The sequence below is a fragment of the Musca domestica genome, unplaced genomic scaffold (genome assembly GCF_030504385.1).
Source record: "Musca domestica strain aabys unplaced genomic scaffold, Musca_domestica.polishedcontigs.V.1.1 2, whole genome shotgun sequence".
In the NCBI taxonomy this organism is placed as follows: Eukaryota; Metazoa; Arthropoda; class Insecta; order Diptera; family Muscidae; genus Musca; species Musca domestica.
In genome coordinates this window covers 42,013,218-42,040,978 of record NW_026712249.1, presented here as the reverse complement: position 1 = coordinate 42,040,978, position 27,761 = coordinate 42,013,218, and the positions used below count along the sequence as shown (strand labels likewise).

The 27,761-nt window shown below is 36.4% G+C and overlaps 1 protein-coding gene across 1 annotated transcript; it reads left to right on the top strand.

The window, feature by feature from the left end:
• The first annotated feature begins 3,274 nt into the window (after positions 1 to 3,274).
• LOC101898328 (titin) lies at positions 3,275 to 27,761 on the top strand. The gene is made up of 6 exons (XM_059122179.1): positions 3,275 to 5,775; positions 5,812 to 7,056; positions 16,875 to 17,063; positions 26,474 to 26,615; positions 26,671 to 27,196; positions 27,273 to 27,761. Exons 1-6 carry the CDS (start codon positions 3,312 to 3,314, stop codon positions 27,567 to 27,569), a joined length of 4,863 nt encoding a protein of 1,620 aa, XP_058978162.1. The 5' UTR covers positions 3,275 to 3,311; the 3' UTR covers positions 27,570 to 27,761.

Genomic DNA, 27,761 nt, shown 5'->3' with positions numbered 1-27,761 from the left:
ATATTTATGTCACTTTCGGTGTCTAGAATTGAGATATGAAGGTGGTTGTGGATATGCGCGCTATAATTGCTCGAAAAGTGGTACTAAATTGGTGAAGGGATAGAGCTGGAATCTTGAAATTTGATATTGAGGTATCTGTTAGAATCTAAGTTTGAGATATGGAGGAAGTTTTGGAAATGCGTCCAATATTTGTAAAAAAAGGTCTAAATGGTACTTCATTTTGGATTGGGTGAAGGGATAGAGATGATACCTAGATTACTCATGGTAAGTTTTTGAGATTTGGCGTTCCTATACTTGAACGAAAAGTAATAAAGTACCTATCGGTAAAGAGATAAGCCGGAAACGCTCAAACTTAATATGGATGTTACTGTGTGTAACTGAAATTTAGTAATGGAGGTGGTTTTGAGAATGTGTACTAAAATTATAAGAAAAATACTAAATGGTACTAAATAGAGACAGAATAGAGCTGAAATCCTGAAATTAGATAGGGATGTCACTTTGGTTTTGTTGGTTTCTATGTTTGAAAGAAGGAGCTGGTTACGAAACTGTTGCTGTCTAGGATTGAGATATGAAGGTGGTTTTGGAAATGTGTACTATAATAGTAATTTTTGTATTGGGTGAAGGAATAGAGTTAAAATCCTGAAATTTGTTATGGATGTCACTGTTGGTGCCTGCGGTCGAGAAAAGATGTAGGTTTGGATATGCCTAATATAATTGTACTAAACTTAGTAATTGGAAAATTAAAGAATTTGATTTTAAGGTCACTGTTGGTATCTGAGGTTGAGATTATTTTGACAATGTGTAGTATAGTTGTTCGAAAAGTACTAAGTGCTACTAAATTTGGTATTGGAAAAAGGAAGGAATCCTGAAAATTGATATTGATGTAAATGTTGTTGAATGTGGTTGAGAGAAGGAACTGGTGTTGGTGTTTTTGAAGAAAAATTTTCAAAGATTTCCGGCAATGAAATCAATGAAAAAATATTCATGCTTGTGGCTGAAGAACGAATCCAACATTTTCTGATATTTAAGTTTACCGAAAGCCATAATAAGCACTCCACATTCGGTAACAGATCTAGGCCTAGAACTTAGATGAACAAAACAGTACGTTTGCGGTGATCTCAGTCGTTGATTAGACTTCAACGAATGTAGACATGCGTGGGGGATGCACGCATTGTTGCTCCGTTAATATTAAGAAAACAATTTATAGATAGCTTTTGTAGAAAAATATAAATATATATGGGGTTTATATTTAATGTTTTTTGATAATTTTGCTAACATAAAATTAAAATTTTTGCTACAAAACGTCCAAAACAAGAAGGGAGATATTTTTACGTGCTTTTTGGTTTCTCTCACACACACAAGCGCAATGTTCATTTTGTGCATCATAGGCCTAGAAATACATCTCCAAGAGGGGTGTTGTCGTGTATAAAATAGAGCTCATTTTCCCTCGGGAGCGAAATTTGCTCGCGAGCAGGATTGCTCAAAGAGAACAAAGACAACGGACTATACTTTTCACTTTTTTGTTTTGTGTGGTAGCACTCCTGAGTCACCCCTGTTTGAAAAATTTAAGTGGGGGAGAACCACTCAAAATAGATCAAGAGTTTCAAATGAATTTTGCTCCCACTCAAAAACGAGTCAAACATACTAACTCCTTTTAATGTAACATCGAAAAAATCGAAATCCGCTTCCGCTCGAATTCGAGTAAGTTTCACTCTTTGTAAAACTTCGAGCAATTTTTTCCAAGGTCTCCTTTTTATTTTACCTCAGAAAATTTGAGTGGATGGTTATTGAATGTTTCCACGATATCTATATTTCTTAGCACAATAACGATATGACAAAAACTAAAAAGAATGCTCGGCGAGAGTAGAATCGGCTCGATTTCGAACGAATTTTACTTCCTCTCAACATCGAGGAAAAAAGTGAGCATATTTTCGAGCGGATCAAAAAAAAAGAGGATTTGCTAAATTTTTTTCTTCTGCTCCCAGGAGCTCTCCCGCTCAAATTCGAGTGATTTTTACTCTTTGCAAAAATTTGAGCGAGTTTTTCGAAGGTCTGCTTGTGGAATACAGTTTGATATTTATTTTACCGCTGAAAATTTAAGGTTGGATGACTTGTGAATGTTTCTAGGTCATCTGAATTTCGAATCTGAAAAAATAGTTTCAAAAAATTTCCATTGCGATTTTATCACCTCGAGTACTGAAATTTCCCTACAATCCAAATTTCAAGTATAGAAATCAAATTATATATCAATTTTTAATATTTTTTACAACTTCTCAAAGTAGCTTTCGTTTTCCATACTCAAAACCAAAAAAATAATCTCATTTTGATTGAAATCCGCTTATCCCTCTTGGCTTTGATGTGTACTTTCTCACATTGGTCGGCAAAAAAAAAAGTTGGCAGAAATTGTTGCTAAAAATAGATTATGGGAATTATGGGGTATTACCACCAATACCGCCATCGCCGCCACCATCATGCCATTGCCAATGGGAAGTCGAAAAATCAATTAAAATCCACTGTGTGTCGCCCAAGAGTGCCACAAGAGTGACTCTTAAGAGTAGCACTTAGAAGAAGAGTGGAGAGTTTAAGAAGAAATTTAGAAGAAGAAATAAAAGATTAATCATTGTTGTTTTTGTTGTTGTTGTCGGAACATAGCACATGTATGTATCGGGCGGACGGAACGAATGTAAAAAAAATATGTATGAATATATTCACACACAGATGGGCCCATGAGCGCATGCGCACGCGTACCAAAAGCTCTTATTTACATACAGCAACAACAACAATGGCAACTACCGCTGCTTTTCTTCTGCTTTGGCTGGCCAGTGATGTTGTTGCTGTTATTTGTGAATGAGCCATCGACAGACCCCAAGATATTGCCGTTTTATGCTGTTATGGTTGTTTTTTGTATGAGTTGTTATTGAATGCGGCCAAAAAAAAAAAAGAAGTAGAAAAACAAAAACAACAGAGCCATGTGTATATGAGCCATGCTTTGTTTTTGTTTTTATATTTCTGTTGTACGCTGTGCCGTATGACTGTTGTCGTTTTGTGTGGCCAGCCAGCCATCCAGCTAGCTGGCTGCGCTATGGATAAACATATGGCCAGACGGACGTTCGGGACGGACTATGCGATTCCTACTCACACACAAATGCGAAGAGAGTAACAAAAACGCCAAGAAACACAAAATACAACCGAAACACAAACCGAAAGAAAAAAAATAGTCAAATGGGATTTACTTTCCCAGCTGAAGTATAAAAGCACACACCGAGCTATGGGACATGTCTCATTAGTGTTTAGTAACAGATCTCGCAAAGATGTTTGCCAGAAGGAGATCTTCGCCGTTGTCATCGTCGTCGCCGACAAAACTCGCGTTAATATCGGGTCTATTCCTGTGCCTAGTGGCACTACAAGTCGATCGGACAGGGTCCATGTCATTGGATCGCCTGGCCATAGATCGTAGCAATGAATTACAACAACAAAACGACAAACAATTGGAGTACAGTGAAGAGTTGGCCCTTGAGTCGGAAAATAAGTCAGAACAACAACAACAACAACAACAAGAACAAAGTGTCAGTGAATTGAGTGATGATGAAAATAGTGGTGATATTACATTGGTGCCCGTGGAAGAGGGACAAAGTGATGTGTATCTCTTGGTGCCAGCCAACAAGGAGGAAAATTCTCTCCAAAATTTAATCGATTTCGATAACAATGAAGAGGTCGGTAATTTGGAGAATTCCTCGGATATGTTAATGTTGGAAAGTGTTGATTCGCCCGTTGTTCAAATGTTGGAATTGCCCCAGGACGCTGGGGAGGAAGAGAAAAATGAAGAAACACAAAACGATGACAATGAAGTGAAAAGTGAACAAGAAACACTGGGAGAAACTACCAGCCAGCAGGATGCTGCTGCTGCTGCGGAACCCGAGGCAATTTTCGAAGCCATGAAACAAATTGAAAAACAATTCGAAGACGAAGAACAGCATGGACATGATTCGGAAGAGCCCAAAAAGGAGGAATTCGAAAATTTGCCCACTCTTATGGCTGCCAGCCAGGAAGCTGAAGAGGAGGACGATGAAGAGGTTGCCGTACCCCAAGAATCGGATAACCAAGAAATGATTGGTGTCGTCATGGAACAGCAGCAGGCTGATGAACATGAAAATGTTGTCGAGGATGCCTTGGAAACTTTGGAAAAGGAGGAGACCGCAAAACCAGTTGAGGAAGTGAACGCCGAAACTCATGAGGAATCTCAGGCCAATGAGGAAGTGAAGGACGCTGAAAAAACCTCTCATGATGATGAGGAAGAAATTAAGACCAACGAAGAATCAGAAACTCCAATGGCTGAGGAAGTTGAGAAAGCTGAAGAAGAGCCAATGAAGGTTGCCGAAAATCAGGAAACTGAAAATTCCACAGTGGAAAAATCTGAAGAACCCATGACCGCTGAAGTAGAATCCTCGGGAATTCAAATGGTTGAAGAACCTGTCGTCATTGAAACCCTTGTCGAAAATGTGGCATCTCCAGCCGCTGAAGAAGCTGCCCAAGAAGAAGAGCTCAAGACGGAAACTGCTGAAGAGGAGAAGAAAGAGGAGGAGCAGGAAGAAGCTAAGCCAGAAGTAAGCATTATGAATGATGAAACTTTGGATGTAATCGAGAAGCTCGAGGGTGAAGCTTCAGCTGAAGAAACTTCATCGGCTGATGTGACCCACGAAGAAACTCCCAATGAAGACATTACCCAGGACAAGGCTGAAGAAAGTCAAGTCCAAAATGATGCCGAAGAAGAAGCTATGCCAACAGAAGAAGAAAAGCCTGTACAATCTGTTGCTGAGGTCAGTTCTGCTGAAGAAACTCAAGCTGCCCCAGAAATGCCAGTTTCAGAGGAATCACAGCAAAAACCCGATTCCATTGAGGACGAATCAAATTCGGAACAGAAAGTGGAAGAAGAACCAATGCCAGCAGCAGCTGAAGAGGCTCAAGCTCCTTTGGAAGATGAAAAGCAAGTCGAAGAAACCCAAGAACAAGAATCCGAAACAGAGACAGCTGAAGAAGTTCCAGTTGCTGAAGAAATTCCAGATGCCGAGGAATCTCAAAACGCTGAAGAAGAAACGCCAGCAGAATCTCAATCTTCTGAAAATGATCAACAAGCAGAAGCCACCGAAGAAGAAAAAACTTCTGCCGAAGAAGAGCAAACAGAGGCTGCCGAAAGCCATGTTGATGAAGTAAGCCAATCCCTGGAAGAAGCTAAACCTGTTGAACAGGAAATGAGTGAAGACAGCTCAGTGGTAGCTAATGAAGAAGAACAACCAAAGGAAGAAATGATTGAAGAATCCAAACCTGTGGACGAATCCCAAACTAACGAAGATGCCCAGTCTGATGACGAAATCCAGCCTGAAATTCAAGCTGATGAATTGCCAGTCGTTGAGGAAGCCATGCCAGCCGAGGAGAGTCAAAGTGGGGAAAAATTGGAACCTGCCATGGAAGCTCATACCGTTGAGGAAGAGCAAGTCGCTTCTGAGGTAGCTCAAGAATCTGTAGAAGTAGCCAAACCCGTGGAAGAAGAACAGGACAAATTGGAAGAAGTCAAACCTGTCGAAGAAGCTCAGGAAGAGAGTCAAACCATGGACGGTGAACAACCTGCCGAGGAATTGGCATCCGCCGAGGAAGCCAAGCCCGTCGAAGAAACTGAGACTATGGAAGCTGATAAACCCGCTGAAGAAACGGAAACCATGGATGAACCTAACCCCGTTGAGGAAACCCAAAAAACTGAAGTCATGGAAGAAGTTAAGCCTGTTGAAGAAGCTGATGCTCTGAAGGAAGCTAAACCTGCTGAAGAATCTGCTGCCGTTGAGGAAGCTATGACTGCTGAAGAAACAAAACCTGTTGAGGAAATTGAGGAGGCTAAACCTGTGGAGGTATCTGAAACTATGGCCGATGAAATGCCTGCTGAAGAGTCTTTAACTGATTCTGCCGCCATGGAAGAACCCAAACCCGTTGAAGAAACCCAGTCCATGGAAGCTGTTGATTCTGCTCCCGAAGAAGTTCAACAAATGGATGAAATTGTCGCTGCCGAAGAAACCCAACAAATTGAAGAAAACAAACCCGCTGAAGAAGTCCAAGGTGTGAAGGAAGAAAGCGCATCAGTTGAGGAAGCTAAAGTCGAGGAGGAAGTTAAGCCCGTTGAGGAAGTTCCAGCCATAGAAGAATCGAAACCCATTGAAGAAGCTCAGGAAATGGAAGAAGTCAAACCCGCAGAAGAAATGCAAACGCTTGAAGAAGTTAAGCCCGTAGAAGAAACCATGGAAGAGGTCCAAGCTCAAGAAGAAGCCAAACCTGTTGTCGCCATGGAAGAAGTAATAGAAAATGAAGAGAAAGAACAACAATCTCAAACCATTATGGCCGATGAAACTCAAAACGATGAAGTTATCCCAGCTGAAGTACCCGCTGAAACTGAGATCATTGCCGAAACCCAAACGCCATCTGTTGAAGATGTCAAACCTGAATTGATCAGTGCAATCTTCCCCCTGTCCGATGAAATGCAAGTCATGGTTGAGGACCAAGCCGTCGAAGCAGAAAAACCTGCCGAAGAAGAAAATACTCACAAAGAAGCTGAGACAAATGTCCTAGCCAATGAAGAATCTCTACAAACTGAAGTGCCAAAGGAAGAATCTACCCAGGAAGTCAGTGAAAATAAGGACGATACCGTACTCAACGATGACACTGATAATGCCATTAATGTTGAACAGCCACAACAACAACCCACACAACAAACCTCCATTTTGACCACCATTGTCCAGGTGCCAGTTGTTGCCAAGCCTGAAGAAGTCATTCCAGATCAAGCCATTGTTACTACCGAGAAACCCCTCAACGTTGTCGACAGTGTTCTTAACTATGTCAACGCTTCGTTTATGAATCAAATGAGCTATGAGGAGAGCAACCTGCCTGTCCAGAAACAAGAAGATGCACCCTTCAACTCGAAATTGAGACGTTATGATGGCGCCCAAGTATGGCGTATTGTTGTGCAAAACGATCGCGAAAGAAAGTTGGCCGATGAATTGCAATCGAAATTTGGTAAGTTTTTTTTTTTATAGAAAATGAAAAAATGTATTGTTGCTGTTGATGTTCGAAATGGAATAGGGTGTGGCCACGCGTAGTGGTGATAGTCGCACTAAATCCAAAAGACAACAAATGAAAAGAAAAGCGAAACAGCCTCTGCATGTTTTGTGGAACAAAAGCGCCAGAAGAAGAAGTGTGCCAAATGATGTTTTGCATTTAAAACCGTAAAAGGCCACAATTCAAGTGGAGATGCTTTGGAATGCAGCTTAACGTATGAATAGCGCTTCCCCATGCGCCAAGAAAATTATGTTATTGCCTCAGTAGTGAAAGGAAGACACATGGTGGTGGCCTAGTTGGGGAAAGAAATTGCCACCGAATTGAGTGTTATTGTTGATATGCATATATTGTATTATTTTTTTTTTTTTCATAAAAGAGCAGGTGATAGTGAATTCTGATGACAATCTGAATTTTGATCACATTTGGATAAAGTGACCTCTGGGCCCTAACTCTAATGTGCTCTGTTATCAAATTTCAGCCTTTAGTTTTTTCATTGTCCTAAATGCGACAAGGATCGACCAGACGTTTCACCTAGGTGGTACCCAAGATTTTGGCGCACGTATGTAATCCATTCTCTTCTTGGTAAATTTTGGTCTAAATCCGGGATTGACTACCAATACACGACACGACCTAAATGCGCAACGATTTTAGGAAAATTGTATAGATGTATTTTTAGGCTGATATTTTTTGTTTTGAGTCATCTCCGGGTCTAGAATGCTGTAAAAAAATTGAGCGGAGCCGAAGCCCTGCTCTCGTTGAACATCTTTAGTCAAATCTTGCATAAATATGAACATATTAGCATCTTAAAAGAAAAAACGCCACCCTAAAATTCTAGACTAGTTGCAACTTAAGCCTTTAGGTCTTCTTAGTGCTCAAAATGTACAATTTGTTCAGTTTGACTTTTTTTGTTTGATCAAAACACTATAAAACGTACTAAATGTCAAGGTTTTATGTATCAATCCTCCTTCTCGGAAATTTAGTTGCATTAGATGAGCATATCAAAAACAATCTATATTTTTCCATCCTAGACATCAATACGGATCCAAAAATTAGTACAAATTATTGCTTCTCCTACAATTATGGTACGCATTTGCAAAACCAGCTCCAGATACGAACAGAGACCTCAATATAAAATTTCGGGAATCCAGTTCTATGAATTCACTCAATACCAAATTTAGTAAAATTTAGTACTTTTCGAACAATCTCAATCCACAGAGACCTCAATGACAAATTTCGGGATTTATACACTTTAATAACCCCCTACAACATTTAGTACCACTTGGTAGAATTATAGTACACATTTAAAAAACCACATCCATATCTTAATTACATTTACCAACAGTGACCTCAACATCAAATTTCTGGATTCCAGCCTATCCCACCATCTAATGCCAGATTTAGTACCGTTTAGTACTTTTCGTGCGCATTTCCAAATCACAACCAAATCTGAAACATAGATACCATCAGTAATCTAAATATCAAATTTCAAAAATTTATCTTTATCCCTTCTCCCAATATTAAATACAGTAACATTCAGTTCTTTTCGTACAATTATAGTACCCATCCAAAACCACCAATATCTTAACCACAGACATCAATATGAAATTTCGGAATTTCTTCTCTATTTCTCACCCAATAACAAATTTAGTACTATTTTGTACTTTTCATACAATTATAGTACATACCTTCATATCTCAATTGCAGTTACCAATAGAGACCTCAATAACAAATTTGGGGATTCCAGCCCTATCGCTTCACCCAGTACGAAATTTAGTACCATTTAGTACTTTTCATACAAATGCAGAACTAAATCTCAACCTCAGATACTAACAGTATATCTATATATAAAATTTCAGAATGTTATTTCTATCGCTTCACCAAATATAGTACTATTTAGTACTTTTCGTGCACTTATAGTACACATTTATAAAACCACTTCCATATGACTAAGCTACACATGAACAGTAACCCTAATATCAAATTTCAGAACTAGCTGTTCACCCAATAACAATTTGTGATACGCATTTCCAAAACCACTTCTTATTCAGAATTAACGTTTTTAGAAATTTTAGGATTTTATATAATTGGGACATCCTTAAAAAATTATGCTCTCTATTCCTTATTTTTGGTCTGCAGGGTTCTGAAAAAAATTTCTTGGTTTTGAAAACAATATTTCTTGTCGGGAGGGTTTTGAAATATTTTTCATTAAAAAACTCTTCTCGTCTATATAAAATATTTTCTTTATTGTGCTAGATTTGAACTTTTACATGTCTAGATCTTCTCTAAAGGGATTGCGTTAAAACCGGAGTGCCTTCAAAGAGACATTGTGGGTTTAAGGCCGCTATTTCGATGTGGCACATTTTTGACCATATCAATTAAGGGGAAAAAAGTTAGGAGTCGAGGTTGAGTTATTATCCTCGATTTAGACACCAACTCCAACAAACGTGCTTGAGGTTAGGATTTTGTACAAAAAACACACACAGGAGTGCTCTTTCCCCACATACTCATGCGTGCACACTTTTCTTCTATCCTTGGTCTAAATCAGCATGACACAATGAATCAGAATTCGGCTCTACCCCAAAAACAATTTACGAATTTTTAAAGTGGTTGGTATATGAAGATGTCAATTTCCAATTGACCGTAAATTCCAATTTTATGATCCCGTTCTTTACTTTTTTGGAACTTTTAATTTTTCCACTCCAGAGATCGAATAATACGTCCCATTATATCCCATCAAAATTGAATAGGGCTCCACTAAAAAAATACAGAGAAAAAACATTGGAATCCCTTAAAAATCCAAAACCGATGCTTTTATCAAAGAAATTGCCGCCAAAGAAAATGTTAAACTTTTTTCGTTTAATTTGCCATTATTGTTTAACCTCTCACACAAGTCTATCGCATTTTTGTGTTAATTATAAAACGAAAAAATTAATTTGCCATGGATTTTCATTTCATAGTTTCGTTGTGTCAAAGAAATTTAACTTTTGAACTGGCATTGCACATGTGTGCTGCGAAATGAGATGCCAACGACTACCATGTCGGTGCGTCTGTCTCATTTTCACTATTCCTTTTTTGCAGAGTGTCTGTCTGTGTCTGACAGAAAAACAGAAAACAAAGCTGCAGAAAACTACAAAACACAAGTGACAATTGTTCATAACAATGATTATTGTTTAACTTTAGCGAATGCAATGGATGCTTTGCATTACAAATAGAGGCAACTAGGTTGCCAGAAAATTTCTGTTGTCAGCCATGGCAAGAGTATGTTCAAGCTGGAATGTAAGAAGGGCAAAGAGGGAGGGGAAACACAATAGTTAGCAAATAAAGAGCAAAAGAATTTGGTGGAAATATGTGAGATACAAATGTGTGTGTATGTGATACATTTTCACTTTCATCTTTGTATTAAAAGAAAATGTTGCAATTAACTCTCGGAAGCAGGTGAGGATTTATATGCCACTGTCCTTCGATACGGCCAAAACGTCTATATGAAATATGTTCTTCATTGTTCTAAATTTAAACTTTTATATGTTTAGATCGACTCTAAAGGAATTGCGTTAAAACCGGATTGCCTTCAAAGAGACATTGAGTTTAAGGCCGCTATTTAGATGTGCCACATTTTTGACCGTATCAATTGAGGGAATAACAGTTCTTTTACTAAGAGGTGTCAAAGTCGAGTTATAATTCTCGATTCAGACTCCAACTCCAACAAACATGCTTGAGGTTACGATTTCATACAACATTTAACAGAACATGTTAAATTTTTGAGGAATTTTATGCCCTACAGAGGTATATGTCTTTTGATACGGCCAAAACGTATTTTATCGAAATAATGATTTTAGACCCTAGGATTCTCTGGACCAAATCTTTTTCAGGACATTTTGATGTAGGGTTGTCTATCTGTCTGGCTGGTGCGCACGATAACTCTTGAAGGGACGATAACTTTTGGACGAAATTTGGTACATCGTACATATAATTATCAAACTTAGGCCGAGTTCGGAGCTGGGCATTATCGATTTTTTGAACAAAAAACCCTCATAAAATCGGAAATAAGCATCTGATTCTGTTAAATTTTCATACATCCCAATATTTCCACTAATACAATTTCTGGTATGAAGATCGGATATATATGTCGAACCACCCCTTCTGGTATCTTCCTCACAACGGGTTAACATTTTTAATAATTATATGTCTCATAAAATGTGAAATTAGCATCTAATTATTTTCAACTTTCAAAAATCGGAATATTTTTACCATCACAAGATCTGGTGTGAATATAGGATATATTGGTCCAACTCTTCTGATACTTCCCCCACAAAGTGGTCAACATTTTGAGTAAAAAAACGGTCATAAAATGTGAAATAAGCAACAGATTCTCTTCAATTTTCACTCATCCCAATACTTACGCAAAGACTGGTGTAAATATGATAGATATCGGACCACACCTACCTCACAACGAGTCAAAATTTTGAATAACAAAACGTTTATAAAATACGAAATAAGCTTCCGATTCTCTTATATACCTCGAAACTCGCGATTTTTTTAAACATGGTATAATCAAATATTTCTCTCAACCAGAGATCTGATGGGAATATGAAGTTTATGGGTCCAATCCTTCTGGTACCTCCACCACAGAAGGTAAAAATTTCGAGTAAAAATTATTCGCATAAAATTGAAAAGACATTTTCGATTTACTTTAAATTTTGCACATACTTCGGTATACTTCGGTCCACTATACCTGGTCCCTCACGCACAGTTCAAAATTTTCCAAAAATCATCGCCTATGCCACATTAAAGAAGTAGTCGATATAGTCCAAGTCTCTTAGAGGTAGGAATTATTCTATAGGCAAAACAACTTCTATAAGTCTTCTCCTACCAGAAGACTTCGTTGGGATCTTCTAAGGATAGAATACCTCTTATAGATCTTAATTTTGGTTCATATTTTTTATGGATAGTAGACCTTTAAAAGAAAAAATTGGGCGAATTACTCCCCATAGGCCTTATTTTGAAAGAAGTCCTTCAAAGAGGTCTCTTTTCATATAAGGTCTTTTTGTAGGTCTTTCATTTACAGAAAACTACTCAGGACTCAGCTTTACTGTCGCTACGGAATTACAATCCTACCAGACTAACAAAAATAAATTTAAAATCTTAAAAGTTAAAAAAATTATTTTTTTTCAAAATAGAAAAATTGAAAATCAATATCTAAAAATTACTATTTTTTCGAACATTTTCACCTGATTAGTTTTCAAGATTTGATTGCCGATTCTCTTCAATGTTTTCAAATCATTCATTCCCATTCATTCCCAAAAATGAAAATCAATTGATAATCAATATTCAAAAATTAATTTAAGAAATGTTTTCATCTGATTACTTTGATATCTTAGTTTTAAAAATTTTATTACCAATTCTCTTCAATTTTTTCAAAACAGTGATGTCCAAAAATGCAATTTTTTGGCGAGAAATCTCAGATTCTGAATCATACTGGGCCGTGTTATTGAATTGATGCTGTTCTGCTAATTGGTTATATTTACCCCTTTTCTCAAAAAGACTTCATTCCGAAGTTCTACCATTTTCCTCCCATTTTCCCCACCAAAATATGACAAGAGGAGAATTTAAAAAAAAAACCTTTCAGTTGCCAAAAAATATTTTGCTTTTGTTTTCGTAAATATAATTTCACTTTGTATTTTATTCTTCTCTGTGTGTACACGATTACAAATTGCCCTGACCACCACTGCGGCTGCATCTGAAAAATTAAGGTCATGTAACCAACGCTGCTTTAAATGTCGTTGCTGCATTTGTATGCCTCTCATTTGGCATTTAACTTTTTTTAGTTTTTTTTTTTTCTATTTTTTATGAATAGTTTTCTCTACAATTCATTTCACTTGGAGTGACATAAAGGGTCGTTGTACACAGTTCCAGTGGCAACGTTTTTCATTTTCATAATGAAAATGAAATTTTGTTGGTTTTTGATGTTGTTGTCGTAGTTGTGGTTGTGATGCACATTATACACTAGACTACAATAACTGAGTACTTTACAAAAAAAAAAAAAAATCTAAGTAGAGTAGAGTGAATGTACCACTCACTCGTTTATGCACTCAGTTGGTTTTAATTGTTGTGCAGTGTCCCAGCAAACGAAACTGTGAGAGTTCGTTGAGAAATCGGAGCTGAATTTCTGTCGACATTCGGATTTCGTGAGAACTTCGGCATGTTCTGAGTTTGAATGGAATGGAAAGCACATTTCATTTCGTTTTATGAACTTCGTGGTTTTTAACAATTTTGATGCGTTGTGGGGGAGGTACCAGAAGGTGAGGTAGGGTCCCAATCTTGTGTTAATCGAAATACTGGTATGTCCCGAGTTTTATGAGTTTCATGGTTATTCAAAATTTTGACCCGCGGTGTTTGGAGGTACTAGAAAAAGTGGTCCGTTCTGTACCAGATCTTGTATTGGTAGATATATTGAGATGTGTCAAATTTGGGGAAAAGTGGGCGAGGAGTGGACCGATATTGCCCATCTTCGAACTTGATCTATATTTGATAATAAAATTATGAGGCGCCAAGTTTGGAACAAATCTATCCCTTACCAATACTCCCTGGTGTGCCAGTTAGACAGACGGATGTCCGGGCACCTCTAGATCGAATTCAAATGTCCTAAAACGGATTTAATCCTAATATACCTGGGGTCTTAAACCATTATTTAGATGACGTACGTTTTGGCCGTATCAAATAACACAACCCTTTGTAGCCAAATGGCTTGGGTATAAAAACATTCATCCTCATTAAAAAATCCACATTTCCCTTATTATGCTCCAAATTGTTCACTGGGTTACTGCTTTGTTTGTTATCATCAGTTCAAGGTTAAGGAGTCAATTAAACGTCACCCAAAAAAATAGCATGAAATTCTTGTTCATACAATGGGGGGAAAAGACCAGTGACGAACAAGAAACGGCTGTTTGATTTTGATGGCTAACCACAGGATATTTACTCAGTTGGAAAATCAAATTGAATGCCTTTCAAATGCATGATTTGTAATGAAATACGAAGAGATTTTATTTTTTTGATAACTTTGCTCTAAGCCTGGGGCAGGAGGCATAAAAGAAATTTTGGCAAACAAGTTGATGTTATAAAGAATGTATTAGTACTATAATGAAATGCGATAAAGGGGAAACCCCACTGGTGTTCTGAAATCAGTATGCTGTTGTTACAGAATGTCCGGAGACCTTAGCCCAGGTTAACTTCGGTCATTACAAGTTTGAGTTTAGAAATTTTACAGAGAAAGTTGCATATCTCACATTTGGGATCTTGGAAATTGAAAATAATTCATATCCTTTCTTTTTTCGATAAAAATCCAAAAAATTAATTTTGATCGCAATAATCCTGATTGGCTATTACTCTCCTCGAATAAAATTTTGAATGTTGGTTCAAATGTTTTACTAATTTTGAGATATTTTCAAGGGTTTGCTTCGAAAAGTTTTAAATACCCATAGTGATTAAGGTATTATGTCTCTGTGCATTTGTGTGTAACATGAAGAAGGAAGCGAGATAGACCCTTAGTTCCATTTGAGGATTTTCATAGAATCACTTTCTGTGTCGATTTATGCATGTCAGTCCGTCCGTCTGTCCATTCAAAAAAGGCAGATCGCATTTATTATCCGATTGAGATGAAACTTTCCAAACAATGTTTGTTTGGTCCAAGGACAAAATCGGTTCAAATTTAAATATAACTCCCATATATATCTTCGTCCGATTTCGGGTTAATTGTGCTCCATAAGGCTAATATCAGTCCAGATTCATCCTAGAAACAAGTACTTCAAACTTGGTAAAAATCGGTTACGATATAGCTATAGCTTCCATATAGATGTTCCATCCGATTTGGGGTTTTAAGTCCCTCACGTGCATAATATGCACTCTACAACATTTGGAACTAGATTGCAGATACTGCCCAGAAATACCTCTGTCAACATCGGATCGGAGATTTGGATATAGCTCCCATATATATCTTCGACCGATTTCGGGTTAATTGTACACCAAATGGTTAATATCAGTCCAAATGATCTGAATTTTGGGCACATCCGACCGAATTAGGTCAAGAAGCAAGTACATCAAATTTTGGCAAAGAAAATCGGTTCAGATATAGCTATAGCTCCCACATATATATTTTTCATCCGATTTGGGGTTTTAAGTCCCTCACATTCGTAATATGTACTCCACAAGTACATATGCCTGCCTCTGTCCACAACAATGATATTTGATACCAGAGATCAGATACAGCTCGAAAATAATTATGTCAAATTGTTATCGAGATCGGTTCAGATTTCTATATATACCTTCGACATACATCTTCATCCGATTTTAAGGTTATTGTTCCCCATAGGCGCAGTATCAGCCCAAATTGGAGAGTTTTTTTCATATTTGGAGAAATCGGAGGGCTCTTTGTGTAGAATTTCAGATAATGTCAAAATGTGCCTAAAACCATCAAATACCGAATACCGGGGGTATCGTTTTTCTTACCAAAAACACCCTTTTGATTAGAAAAATTGAATCTAGTAACAGTTATTTACATCCGATAGTTTGGCTACCATTTTTACTACTCGTTAGGGGAAGGAAACTATTTTCAGGAAAGAATATCACAAATTGTAAAAATTATAGGTTAGGGACAGTATTAATCTCAGGTTGGTGTATCCGCTATCTACAAAAGTTCTTGCCAGAATATAGCAATGAAAACCATATGTTAGAAAACAGGGATTCGTGCCTCCACTTTCAATCAATTCGACTTTTAGTATTGAAAAGTTGAAAAAAGAAGTCAAATTGTGTTTTTCGTAAAATAGCAATATCGCCTTTTCGAATACGACTTTCGATTTTGTGGTCAAAGGATTTGGTCGATTTTTTTAATAACCTAAATTTATGAAATAATTAAAGTGCTTGTAGTTTTAACTTACTCCAAATTTTAAATCAAAATTTTAAAATCGAAAACCGAAGACCGGAGACCAACATTTTTTTTTTTTTTGTCGCAAAAGATATATACTTTTATTAAAGGACCCTCACGAGTAAAATTACATTTTTGACCTCTTACTCGAAACCCCATCTTATAATGGAAATACTTGAAATCAAAATTTTAAATAAGAACGTTTAACAACTTTTTAGGCAAAAAATCGTTGGTACAATAATTTATAAAAAATCAATTTGAATTTTCGAAAATTTTCAATTCTATGATGTTGTGCTGTTTCTTTGTGGGATTGGAAGTTCAACTTCATTTACTTCAAAATATTGCCATATTTTTTACAGTTCTCATATAAAAGTTGTTGAAAAAATATCCGATTTCCTTAATAAAAAAATCAACTTCCAATTATTTTCAATACCCACCTCAAATCTTCGACACACAGCAAAATATAGCCACTACTTTTTATGGTTAGCAATTTCCCAAAAAAAAAAAAAAAAAAAAAATTCAATTGAAATTGAGAAACTACTTTTACTTTCTATAAAAAAAAAAAAAAACACAAAAAAAATTAAATCAAATACAGAGAATAAATAATAGCCTATAATCAAATGGAAGAAGACGACGACGTGCATGGAGGAAAAACTACGCCCACATCCTCTTCTATCGACAAAGCAATGCCACCAGCCAGTTAGCCATCCAAAAATTCCAACACACAAACAATCCAGTCTAATTACTCAAACTGGACACCACTACTGGACTGGTGGTGCTGCTGGTGTTTGACTACCTTACATTTCTCCTTTATTGGTATTAACGTGTATTTTTGTCTACTTTTTTTTCTTGCTTGCAGATGGTCAATTATGGAAGGAGGTCAAACAAGAAGTCGACTACTTGTTGAAACCACAAGTCTTGGCCGATGCTGAACGTCACGTGAGAAGCGCCAACTTATCGCGCATTGTGCTCATTGATAATTTACAACAGGCCATTGAAGTTGAAAATCCACCGGCCGAAGAAATTGCACAATTGCAAAATAGAAAGGGTAAGTGGAATTTCTTTTTTTTTTTCTCTAATGCCAATTGGGTATTGATGTGGGAAATTTATTGGGTTGCAGAGGTGGGAGAACAGTGGGGTAGTATTAGGAAATAATTTCAACCATCCGATTTTTGAAATAAGAAAAAAATATCAAGTTCTAGGAATGTTGTTATTGAAATCCACACAAGGAGTTCCTTGTGATTACTTTATCCCCTGAAAGAGAATTATCTATATTGGTCCACGATATCGTATAGCCCCCATATAACGGGTCCCCCGAAATTCGGTATTTTGATGATTTTGCTACGTTATTCACCGGAATTGTTTCAAATTTCGTATATAAAGTTCGGAACAGTTACTGTAGCCTATGACACAAATTACTTATGCGTATAGCCCTATGAAAGAGTTTTCAATTGAGCGATATTTTCCGAATTTTTTTTAAAAAAGTTCAAGTTTCTTCCAAATTGTGGAGGATATAAAAAGTTTGTCCCGGTCGAACTTAGCTGCTTTTTTGCTTGTTACTCCTAAAACATCTTTGGAGAAAAAGTTGTTGTGAATATTTTAAGACACAATTGGTGTATTATTTATTTTAACAGAAAAAATGGATCATTTTTCAAAAACTGAGAGATCACTATGAAGTATATTTTGGGTCATTTGGCGATCGGAGATCGAATTTCTAAAATGCTAGTCTTCTTTCGCAGCAATAGTAAACCTGTAATTAAGTTAGTCACATTAAATTTTCAGACTTTCAAGGTTTTATATTTTTTCAAGTTCAAGGAGGATATTAGTAAAACCATTGCACAATGGTCCCACATCCAATTTTTCTGTCCAAAATTATTTCAACGTCTCCATATGTAACCCGACAAACCACCAGAGACCTCAATAAAAAATTTTAGGATTTTAACTCTGTAATTTCACTCTGTAATTTCCCAACCCACCTTCAAATCTCAACTTTAGATTCTAAAAATTATCTAAATATAAAATTTCAGAATTTTATCTTTATCCCTTTAGCCAAGAAAATATTTAGTACCATTTAGTACGTTTAGAATAATTATAGAACACTTTTCTAGAACTATCTCCACCTCTTAATCACAGACACCAACAGTGGCCTCAATATCAAATTTCGGGATTTCAGCCCTATCCCATCACCCAATATCAAATTTAGTACCATTTAGTGCTTTTCGTACAAATATAGGACGCATTTTCATTTGAGGATTCCAGACCTTTCACATTACCCAATGGCACCTTTGGTACTTTTTCTACAAGTAAAGAACACATTTACAAGCCCATCTCCAAATTTCAAACAAAGATACCATCAGTAATCTAAATATCAAATTTCAGAATTTTATCTCTATCACTTCACCAAATACCAAATATAGTACCATTCAGAACTTTTCGTACAATTGTAGAACACATTTCCAAAACCACCTCAATATGTCTAGGCTACACATGAACAGCAACCAAACATGAACAGCAACTAATACCAAATTTCAGATTTCAAGCACTGTTTGTACACCCAATGCAAATTGTACCAAATATAGTACAATTTAGTACTTTTCGTGTACTTGTTGTACACATTTCCAAAACCACCTCTTTATGACAAATCTACCACCAACCCAAATACAAAATATCAATATTCCAGCTTTATCCGTTCACCTTAAACCAAACTGTTCCAAATTTAGTACCACACTTGGTACATAATTCCAAAATCACCTTCATATATCAAACTTACTTTCCAATTTTGATTCTAATAATAAATTCAAGTTTTTAGCTGTATCTGTCACATAATTCCAAATGGTACCATTTTAGAAGTTTTGTACCGTTTTAGAACTTTTCGTATCCTTAAAGTTCAAATTTCCAAAAATCCGTTGCTACATCTATCGTACACTTCATCAGAGTCTCAATTTCCTAATTCTGGCTCATTCCCTTTGCCCAATACCTTTGGTACGAATTTTGAAAAACCCAGCCTTATCACTTCTAGCTTCAGTTGTTTTGACTGGGGGTTTATTCTCAGTCAGTTATTTCCCTTCTCTTTTATTCATAGATTTCTAGCAGGTATTTAGTCTTCCCCAAAATAGTTGCCATATTTCAGCGTTTTTATCTATTTTTAATCCCATAAAAGCTGTTGCATACTTTTAGGCCACAATTTTCTTTTTAATCCATCATCTGATCCTGCTTTCAAAAAATCCTCCGCTTATAACTTTTTAACGACAAAACACAATTATTGCAATTTCTAACGAATCGTAAAAACGCCAGACAATCAGACAATTTGATTTTCACACCTATCTCCCTGGTGTATGCCAGCCACCCCACACACAATCAGGTGTAAACAAAAAGAAACCCAACAAATAAAACGAAAACGACAGTAGTGAGTGGGTGAGAGAGGGAAGTGCCAAAAAACCCAAATCTACCAAAAGGATAAAGTTTTCTTTTTGTACAGTTTTTTGGCTGGCTGGCAGTCTGAACGACTTACTTAACTTGACACCCCTTTGGGGACAAAGGTGTTGTAGCGTTTTTTTTTCCAAGTCGTTACAAATAAAAATTATGTTCTGGGCTGTTTTTTGTTTCTCCTACTGAATGCCAAAGTGTGTTTGTGGTGGTGGGGGAGGTATAGGCTTAAATCTGCCATAAAAACTGTTCCATTTGGCAACACACAAAAAGTTTTGGCGTTTTTTTTCTTTTGTTTGGCTGGTCGTTAAGTTTCTTTCTCTTTGGGCTGTTTTTCTGTTTGGTTTTTGTGGGGGTGGTCGTTTAGCTTCTTAGACTTTGGACCCTTTTGCCAAGGGGTTAAATACTTGAAAGAAATGTTTGTCAGCAGAACTATAAGAACGACTTGCCTGTCATCGTAATAAAAAACTTAAACGCGTGAAAATCAATTAACAGAAAAACAACCAAAGGGGTTGTTAAAATTAAGCCCGTAGACAAAAAAAGGATTAAAGCTTGTTAAAAGAAAAGAGGGCTGGGTAGGGTTGGCCTTTAATTGTTTTAAGCCTTCTGTTTGATTGACCCTAAGGACAGAAAGAGAACTCGTTTAAGTGACATTGAAACATGATATGTAAACATTTACTTTTTTCCAAGGGTATTTACAATGAAGTACAGGTGGTTTTTATGGGATGGATTATTGGAAACCAAAGTTGTGGTGGTAGAGGTCATGGTTTGTGGTATGAGCAAGATGGATGGAATTTTGAAATATTTTTTAATGGTATTTGTAAGAAAAATTACATAAAAATGTTGGTATTATGAGAATATTGAATTTATAGGAAAGGAATTTTCATTCAAATAAAATTTGTTGTCCAAACAGCTGATTGTTGATACAGTTTCGATTTTGATGTATACTTTTAGGTTAAAAAATAATTTAGAGCTTGGGAGATGATAAATTCTCTTTTCGAACATTTTACCAATTTCTTGGCAATAATTTAGCATTTTATTTATATAAACATAATATATAGACATAATATATGATGAAGCCACATGTTGGGCGCCACTTTGATAGGATGCTAGAATATTGAGAAGCTCATGATAATTTTATAGGAAATATTTGAAGTCTTAGTTCTTCAATCCTTTGCTAGAAGCTAGGTAACGAAAGGAATTTTCATTACGATGAAGCCACACGTTGGGCGCCACTCTGATATGATGCTAGAACATTGAGAAATTATTTAACACTTTGCTAGAAGCTAGGTACCGAAGAGAAAATTTCATAACGATGAAGTCACACGTTGGGCGCCACTTTGTTAGGATATTTGAAGAGCAGTGATTTCATGATAGAATTAAACTATTATATGATTTTAGTCCCTCCACCATTCTTTTGATGATAAAGACTAAAGGTGAATTTCAGTAATGATGTTCGACATTACTTTGAGTTGGTAACAGAAATATTCCTCTGTATAAAGTAATTATGTCGAAGCCTTCGAATTTGCTAAATGGCTCATGAAATTTGAATGGTATCCTGGCACTGATAGATTCTTCAAGACCTGTCCTGAATAACATTTTATCAAAACTAGTTTGAAAACTCATCATCTGCTAATTAAGTATTAACTCTTCACGAGTATTCATATTAGATATTATATTTATAAAACAGTGTTGCCACGTTTGTTCGGGATGCCGGAGTATTTTGTTATTGAAAAATGGTCAGGCTTAATCCCATTATTGTTGTTTTTATAAAAACAACGTTTGTTTATTAGTGTGGAAGGATGGTAATGTTTACCAGGGGGTAAGGCAGGGAATAACTGGGTTTCGGAAAGAGCCACCAATTCCTATCAGTTCCCTGATAGGGAATTTTTCTCCTAGTGACGTGATCGTAAGCTCAATATTTTAGATTACTATGCAAGACCTTGCAAAGTCTATGGTATGATGTGACAGGTCTGCAGGTCTTTTGGTATTGAAAATAGGCTATATAGGTCCACATGTTGGTATAGGCCCATATACTGTAGGTTTTTGTCACAACCGAATTTGCTCTAAATTGGGAGTATGTATTTCCAGAATACATAGGAAACATCATTACAGAGAACTGTACATATAGGTCCAAGTTTTTGGTATATTGTACTCCATATAATTGTACCTCTAGATATTCGGTGTTTTGACGAGTTTTGCCACAGTTTCACCAGAACTAGTTCTAATTTCATATTTGGAATTCATAATGGGTTCTACCTTCTAAATTTCCAGTACTGGTACACATTTTCGTACAGCTCACATATAACTGTATCTTCCTATATTCGGTATTTTGACGATTTTAGCCGCATTTTTATACCCTCAGCCATATGGCTAGAGAGGATATATATCATTTGATAAGGCCAAAATGTGCCTGATCGAAATAACGGTTTTAGACCCTAGGTCTCTTTGGACAAAATCCATTTCAGGACATTTGGAGTCGATCTAGCGATTTCCGTCCGTTCGTCCATTTGTCTTCAAATTACACACATCACAATATTTTTATTAAAACAAGGTCTGGTGCGAAAATGGAATATATCGGTCCAGTACTTCTGGTACCTCCCCACAAAGGGTTAAAATTTTGAATAATTATGTAGCTCATGAAACGAGAAATGAACATCCGATTCCATTCAGACTTGGTGCATCTCAATATGTCTATGAACACAAGATCTGTTATAAAGATGGTAGAGATGGGTCCATTCTTCTGATTTTGGACATATGCCGCCATTACCCATTATTTGGTAAGGGGAAATTAGGTCATTTTACCTGGTGTTTTTAATGGAATAACGCGTTTGTTTAGAAAATGAGAAAAATAAATTGTTGTATTTTGACCTTCTCGTGATGCAGATGCTTGTTTGTTGTCTTTAACGTGTAATGTCGAAAGCTTCACACATGATTAACAATTTTTTGCTGAATAAGTTCGACCGAATCGAACTTTCAAGGTAAAGAACTACAGTTGAAAAGAACTCCTTTTTGCAGACTTATTGGTGAAAAAAAATAATTACTTATTTCGTTGGACATGGCCCTATTAAAATAATGTGTTAGTAATCCGATTTGTAATGAGTTTTTTGCTGGGTACCTCTTCCCGGTTGCCCTATTTTCTCATTTCCTATTTGGCTCTTCCAAATTTCAATGCTCTTGTATTTATCATTAATTTTGAAATATTTCCGACAAATCAATAGCATTTTTAACCGTTAGCACCGTTTTTTCGCTCATTGTGTATTTCGGTGAGTGCGGACTTCCACAAAATCGGACAATTTGGCATAAACAACCAGCGGCGAATGGGGTTATTTACATTTATCCAGTTTTTTTCTTGTGCGTATTTGTTTTCCTCAGTCTTTTGTTTATAATTCACACCCTCTCTGTTTGATTCGCAATCGTTGTCGTTGCTACAGAAAACGCATATTAAATGCAATCAATCGAACGGCGATTCGATTAAGAATTCAAAACGCATTGTTTATTTTGTTTACGCAATCATGGCAACAGTCAGTTAGCTGTGGTGTTAAATAATGGCAAACGGGAGGAGTAATTAAATGGAATCTCAATTTAAATGAAGTAAACAAAATAACAGCGAAAAAAGTGTGTTATGGAAGAAATGGGAAGTAATGAGGGGAGGAGATAACTTCCTATAGATCTACCGGGCTTTTTATCAAAAATCAATTAATGGATCCAAACTTAGGAGAACTTGTTCTGAAAATCCACAAACTTTTCCTCCCACAAAAATCATTAAAACTTTTATTCTTCCTTTCTAATTGATCTGAAAACAAAAATTGCAAGACATTTTACTTTCACCATATTCATCAAAAATTCACTAATTTCATTTCCTTTTCCAAATTTCAAAAGATTGATTTCGTTTTGATTTCTTGGCAAGAAAGCAAAAAAAAAAAAAAAAAAAACAAAATAAAAGCGATACGAAATTAAACTTTGCAGACAACTTATTAAAGTCCATGACATTGCATGTTTGGTGGTTATGAGAGTGGCTTAGGTGTTTCCAATTTATTTTCGATATCGTAAATTGTAGGCAAAACGACCCTTTTCGATTGTTGCATTGCATGTTCGCTGTCTGGTGTTGGCTGACATGGAAATCACCATCAAAGGCGTTTTCTTATTGACACCTAACAAACAAATGCCAGTTCTACTTTTTTTCCTCCCCAAAAAAAGAAGCATATAAACAAAAGTCAAAATGAAATTCAATGCCGTTTTTATTTTTAGAAAAAAAAAATAAAAATGCAAGTTTTGAACAAATACTTATTCCATAATGTAACCAAAATTTTTCAAACATGCAAGATATGTCAAAGTTTATGATAAAATCGAACCTTAATTGTCATTTTCTTGGCTAATTTTTGTCAGAAGCCAAAACCCATGGACATCTGCTTTTGATGAGGGTCAATTTTTGGTGGAAATATATTTATTGGATTATCTTTTTTTCAAGAATTTAAGAAACCATGAAAGCATTGCCTACATTGAAGAAAGTTGTTCCGATATGTTCCGATATGAGAGTTGTTTTCCTCGGAAGAAATTATTCAAGCGGAGAGAGTTATTTATGAATAATGTAACAATTTTTGTATTTATTTATTATTATTATTATTATTATTATTATTATTTTTTTTTTTTTTTGGAAACTTCCCATGGCTTCCCGACATTCTTATGGGAGCAAAAGTTTTCAGTCTCTGAGAGAATAACTTAGAACAGCTTTGCCACAATATATGCATTAGTGGTGGTTAATTAAAATAAAGAGAGAATACGTGTGCTTTGTTGATACTTCCCTACCACTCCCACTCGAGGCTGCTCATAGCTGATTTATAGCCAATCGACTATTGTTACAATAATGGGTTGACCTTAAATTTCCTATTCCCCGCGGCCCTTTTCTCTCATGGTTCTTCCAAATTTCAATGCTCCTGTAATTATCATTAATTTTGAAATACTTCCGACAAGTCAATAGCATTTTTAATCGTTAGCAACGTTTTTTCGCTCATTGTGTATTTTGGCGAGTGCGGACTTTCACAAAATTGGGCAATTTGGCATAAACATTGCCAATCGACTATCGATTTTTCGACTTTTTTTTCAATGAGCCAAAAAGTATGCAGCATTAAATAATTTTGAATCTATCCAGTAAAAAGTCAAAAATCGATCGATCGACCATCTGAAATCAACTGCTTTGGATTTTGATTAAATGAGTAAATTTCGAAAATCAGTTTTAAATTATTGAACCAATTGAAAAATATGAGTTTTAATTTCAACTACGACTCCCTCGAATAAAAACTTTTTTATAAAAAAAAATATTTTTAGGAAAAGTTCCATCATCTCGGATGAAAGATTTTTTAGTTGCAAACATTGAACGTAATATCATCCAGGCCTCCGAAAAACAGGCTCAAATTTGTACAAAGAGAACAGAAAAAAATCAATCGAGCACACTCTTTTTTTCGATGTCAATTTTTTATGGGAGCAAATTTTTTGAGTGGAAGCAAAATTCGTTCGAAATCGAGCAGATTCTACTCTTGTTATACCGTTGATTTATATTCATATGTGTATGTGTATTTTTTTCTGTACACCATCAGAGCTGTACCCTCCCTCCTACCCTCTCCTCCTCACCACATACACAAATCAGCAAACATAACTAAATTCTCTCATTTTCGCTCTCAGAGCTAACTATATTTTGAGCGATTCTGCTCCCACTCTAATTTTTCAAACAGGAGTGACTCGCGAGCACTGCCACACAAAACAATAGAATGAAGAGTAGACACCGTAAAAAACTCCCACTATTCGAGCAATCTTTCTCGCAAGCAAGTTCCGCTCCCCAGTGAAAATGAGCAAATCTGTGCTATAATCTCATCTAAATATACAACACCTGATCTACTTTTTTGTCTACAGATATAAAAATTGCAGAACAGCAGGTGACAGCATAAATTTTCCATTTTTTTTTTTTTCATTGCTCGAATCCTCTCGATTTTACCCGCGAGTGGGAGCAATCGAATAGTTCTTATTTTTCAAGAAAATTATTCTCCACTCATTAATTGTGATTCCTTGAAAAATAAGAGAAAAGGAAGCCAGTAAGATTGAGTAAGTGAATGGTGTAGGAGTTTACTTCTGGAATGAAATCGAGTAGAGCAGAAAAATAAGTGTGATATTTGAAATTGGCTCGAATCGAAATAAGGAAGGTAGCTTAAATTCGAGCGGAAGTATTCCTGTGAGAAAACAAAATGAAGTTGAGTATGCGAGCATTTCGGGGCACTTTTTTCACTCTCATAGTTTTTGCTCGGTTTTTGTATTTCAAGTTGAGCCTAAAAGTATGCAAAGATTGAAGTGGTCTTACTTTCAATTTTCTGCTATTTTGACAAGCCCCATAATAGTTGCAAAATCGATCGATTATCAGAAATCGAAATAAAACCCGAAATTCAAAGAGTCTAAAAGTCTAATTTGGCTTACCACTAAGTATCCCTCAGAATGGAAAAAGTCATTAAGACAGGGAATATTTTTTCAGAAGAAAGACTTTTCCCATTATCCTTCCTTCAATACCGTGATCTAAAAATAAAGCACTTTTCTGCCTAAAAACGATCCTTAGCCAGGGATCCTCTGTTTTTCTATGCCATTCTATGATCATTTTCGAGTGGGAGTATAATACTCTCGAAATATAGCGGATTTTTTATTCTGAGTTTTTTTGTTTTATTTCTGAGTATTTTCACAACCCACAGCTCTCTTGGATTAAAATCTCACACCATTTCGAAGATTTTTACTTACACTCTTTTTTTCAAAGCAGGTGTACTCGAGAACACTCCAACATAAAACAAAATTGTGGAGAGCATATTTTTTGTAAACTCGTACTATTCGAGTAGTTTCACTTCCTAGCATTAGTCAATCACGAACAAAATCGACCAAATCGGAGCTCTGGTCAAGTTACATTTCCACAACTTTCCCCTCCTCTACAGTAAAAAAATTTTCAGTAATCATAACTTAATCATTACTAATTTTTTATCTTATGTTTGTATTTTCCAGGACACCGTTTGACATGGCAGGCCTATCATCGTTTGGAAGATATCCACGGTTTCTTTGATTACATGGCTAAAACTTATCCCGACATTTGTTCCGTTGAAACCATTGGTTATTCGATTGAAAAGCGTCCTTTGAAGATTTTGAAGTAAGTAGACAAATTAAACCCTCAAGCCATCGAACTAACGCCCAAAATCTTTCAGGATCTCCAATGGCAATGCCAATAACCCCGGTATTTGGATTGATGGTGGTATGCATGCCCGTGAATGGATTAGTCCCGCCGTTGTCACCTTTGTTGCCAATCAATTGGTTGAGGGTTGGGATGATTTGCCCGCCTACATGCGTAATGTCAACTGGTACATTCATGCCGTGGCCAATCCTGATGGTTATGAATATTCGCACACCACTGATCGTTTGTGGCGTAAAAATATGAGATCCCATGGTCGTGCCTGTCCCGGTGTTGATTTGAACCGTAACTTTGGTTATAAATGGGGTGGTAAGGGTACCTCGGCCAATCCCTGCGCCCAAACCTACCGCGGCTCCAAGGCATTCTCTGAACCTGAGACATTCTATATTTCCAAATACATTAGCAATTTCCCCAGAGACACATTCAAGGCATACTTGTCGTTCCACAGTTATGGTCAATACATTTTGTATCCATGGGGCTATGACTATCACATTACCAAGGATATGGCTGATTTGGATTTGGTGGCACGTCAAGCAGGAACAGTAAGTTACAAATGTTTAAGGCCATTGGAAAACATGATTGTCTCATCCTTCTTTTTTTCAATTATTTTTTTCACAGACCATAACCCGCAGAAGTGGTGTTAAGTACACAGTTGGTGCCTCGGCTCACACTTTGTATCCCGCTTCCGGTGGCTCCGATGACTGGGCTAAGGGCTTTGCTGGCATCAAATATGCCTACACAATTGAAATGGGTGACACTGGTCGTTTCGGTTTTGTTCTCCCAGCCTCCTATATTGAACCGAATGGCAAGGATGGCTATACATTTGTGGAGACTGTTGCTCGTGCCATTACCATGGGCAAGAATGCTCGCAGACGTAAACTGAAGGCCAGCATCGCCAACACCACCACACAATAGAGATAAGGAGTAAGGAACAAGCAGCCTAGAAAGGAGGCCATATAACGGTCTAGTAATTTTAGTGCCAAGATTTATACAAAGTATAAATCTTTTAATGAATGAAACACAAAACACACTAACAATGTATAAGGATAAATTAGCATAAATTATTTATTGATATATTTTAGGTAATTTATTTATTTATTTATTATT

Excerpts from the sequence above, each read along its gene's own strand:
- LOC101898328 (XM_059122179.1), top strand. The coding sequence starts at position 3,312 with ATGTTTGCCAGAAGGAGATCTTCGCCGTTGTCATCGTCGTCGCCGACA. Across the intron at positions 26,616-26,670 it reads CGTCCTTTGAAGATTTTGAA|GATCTCCAATGGCAATGCCA; the intron begins GTAAGTAGACAA and ends AAAATCTTTCAG. Across the intron at positions 27,197-27,272 it reads TGGCACGTCAAGCAGGAACA|ACCATAACCCGCAGAAGTGG; the intron begins GTAAGTTACAAA and ends TTTTTTTCACAG.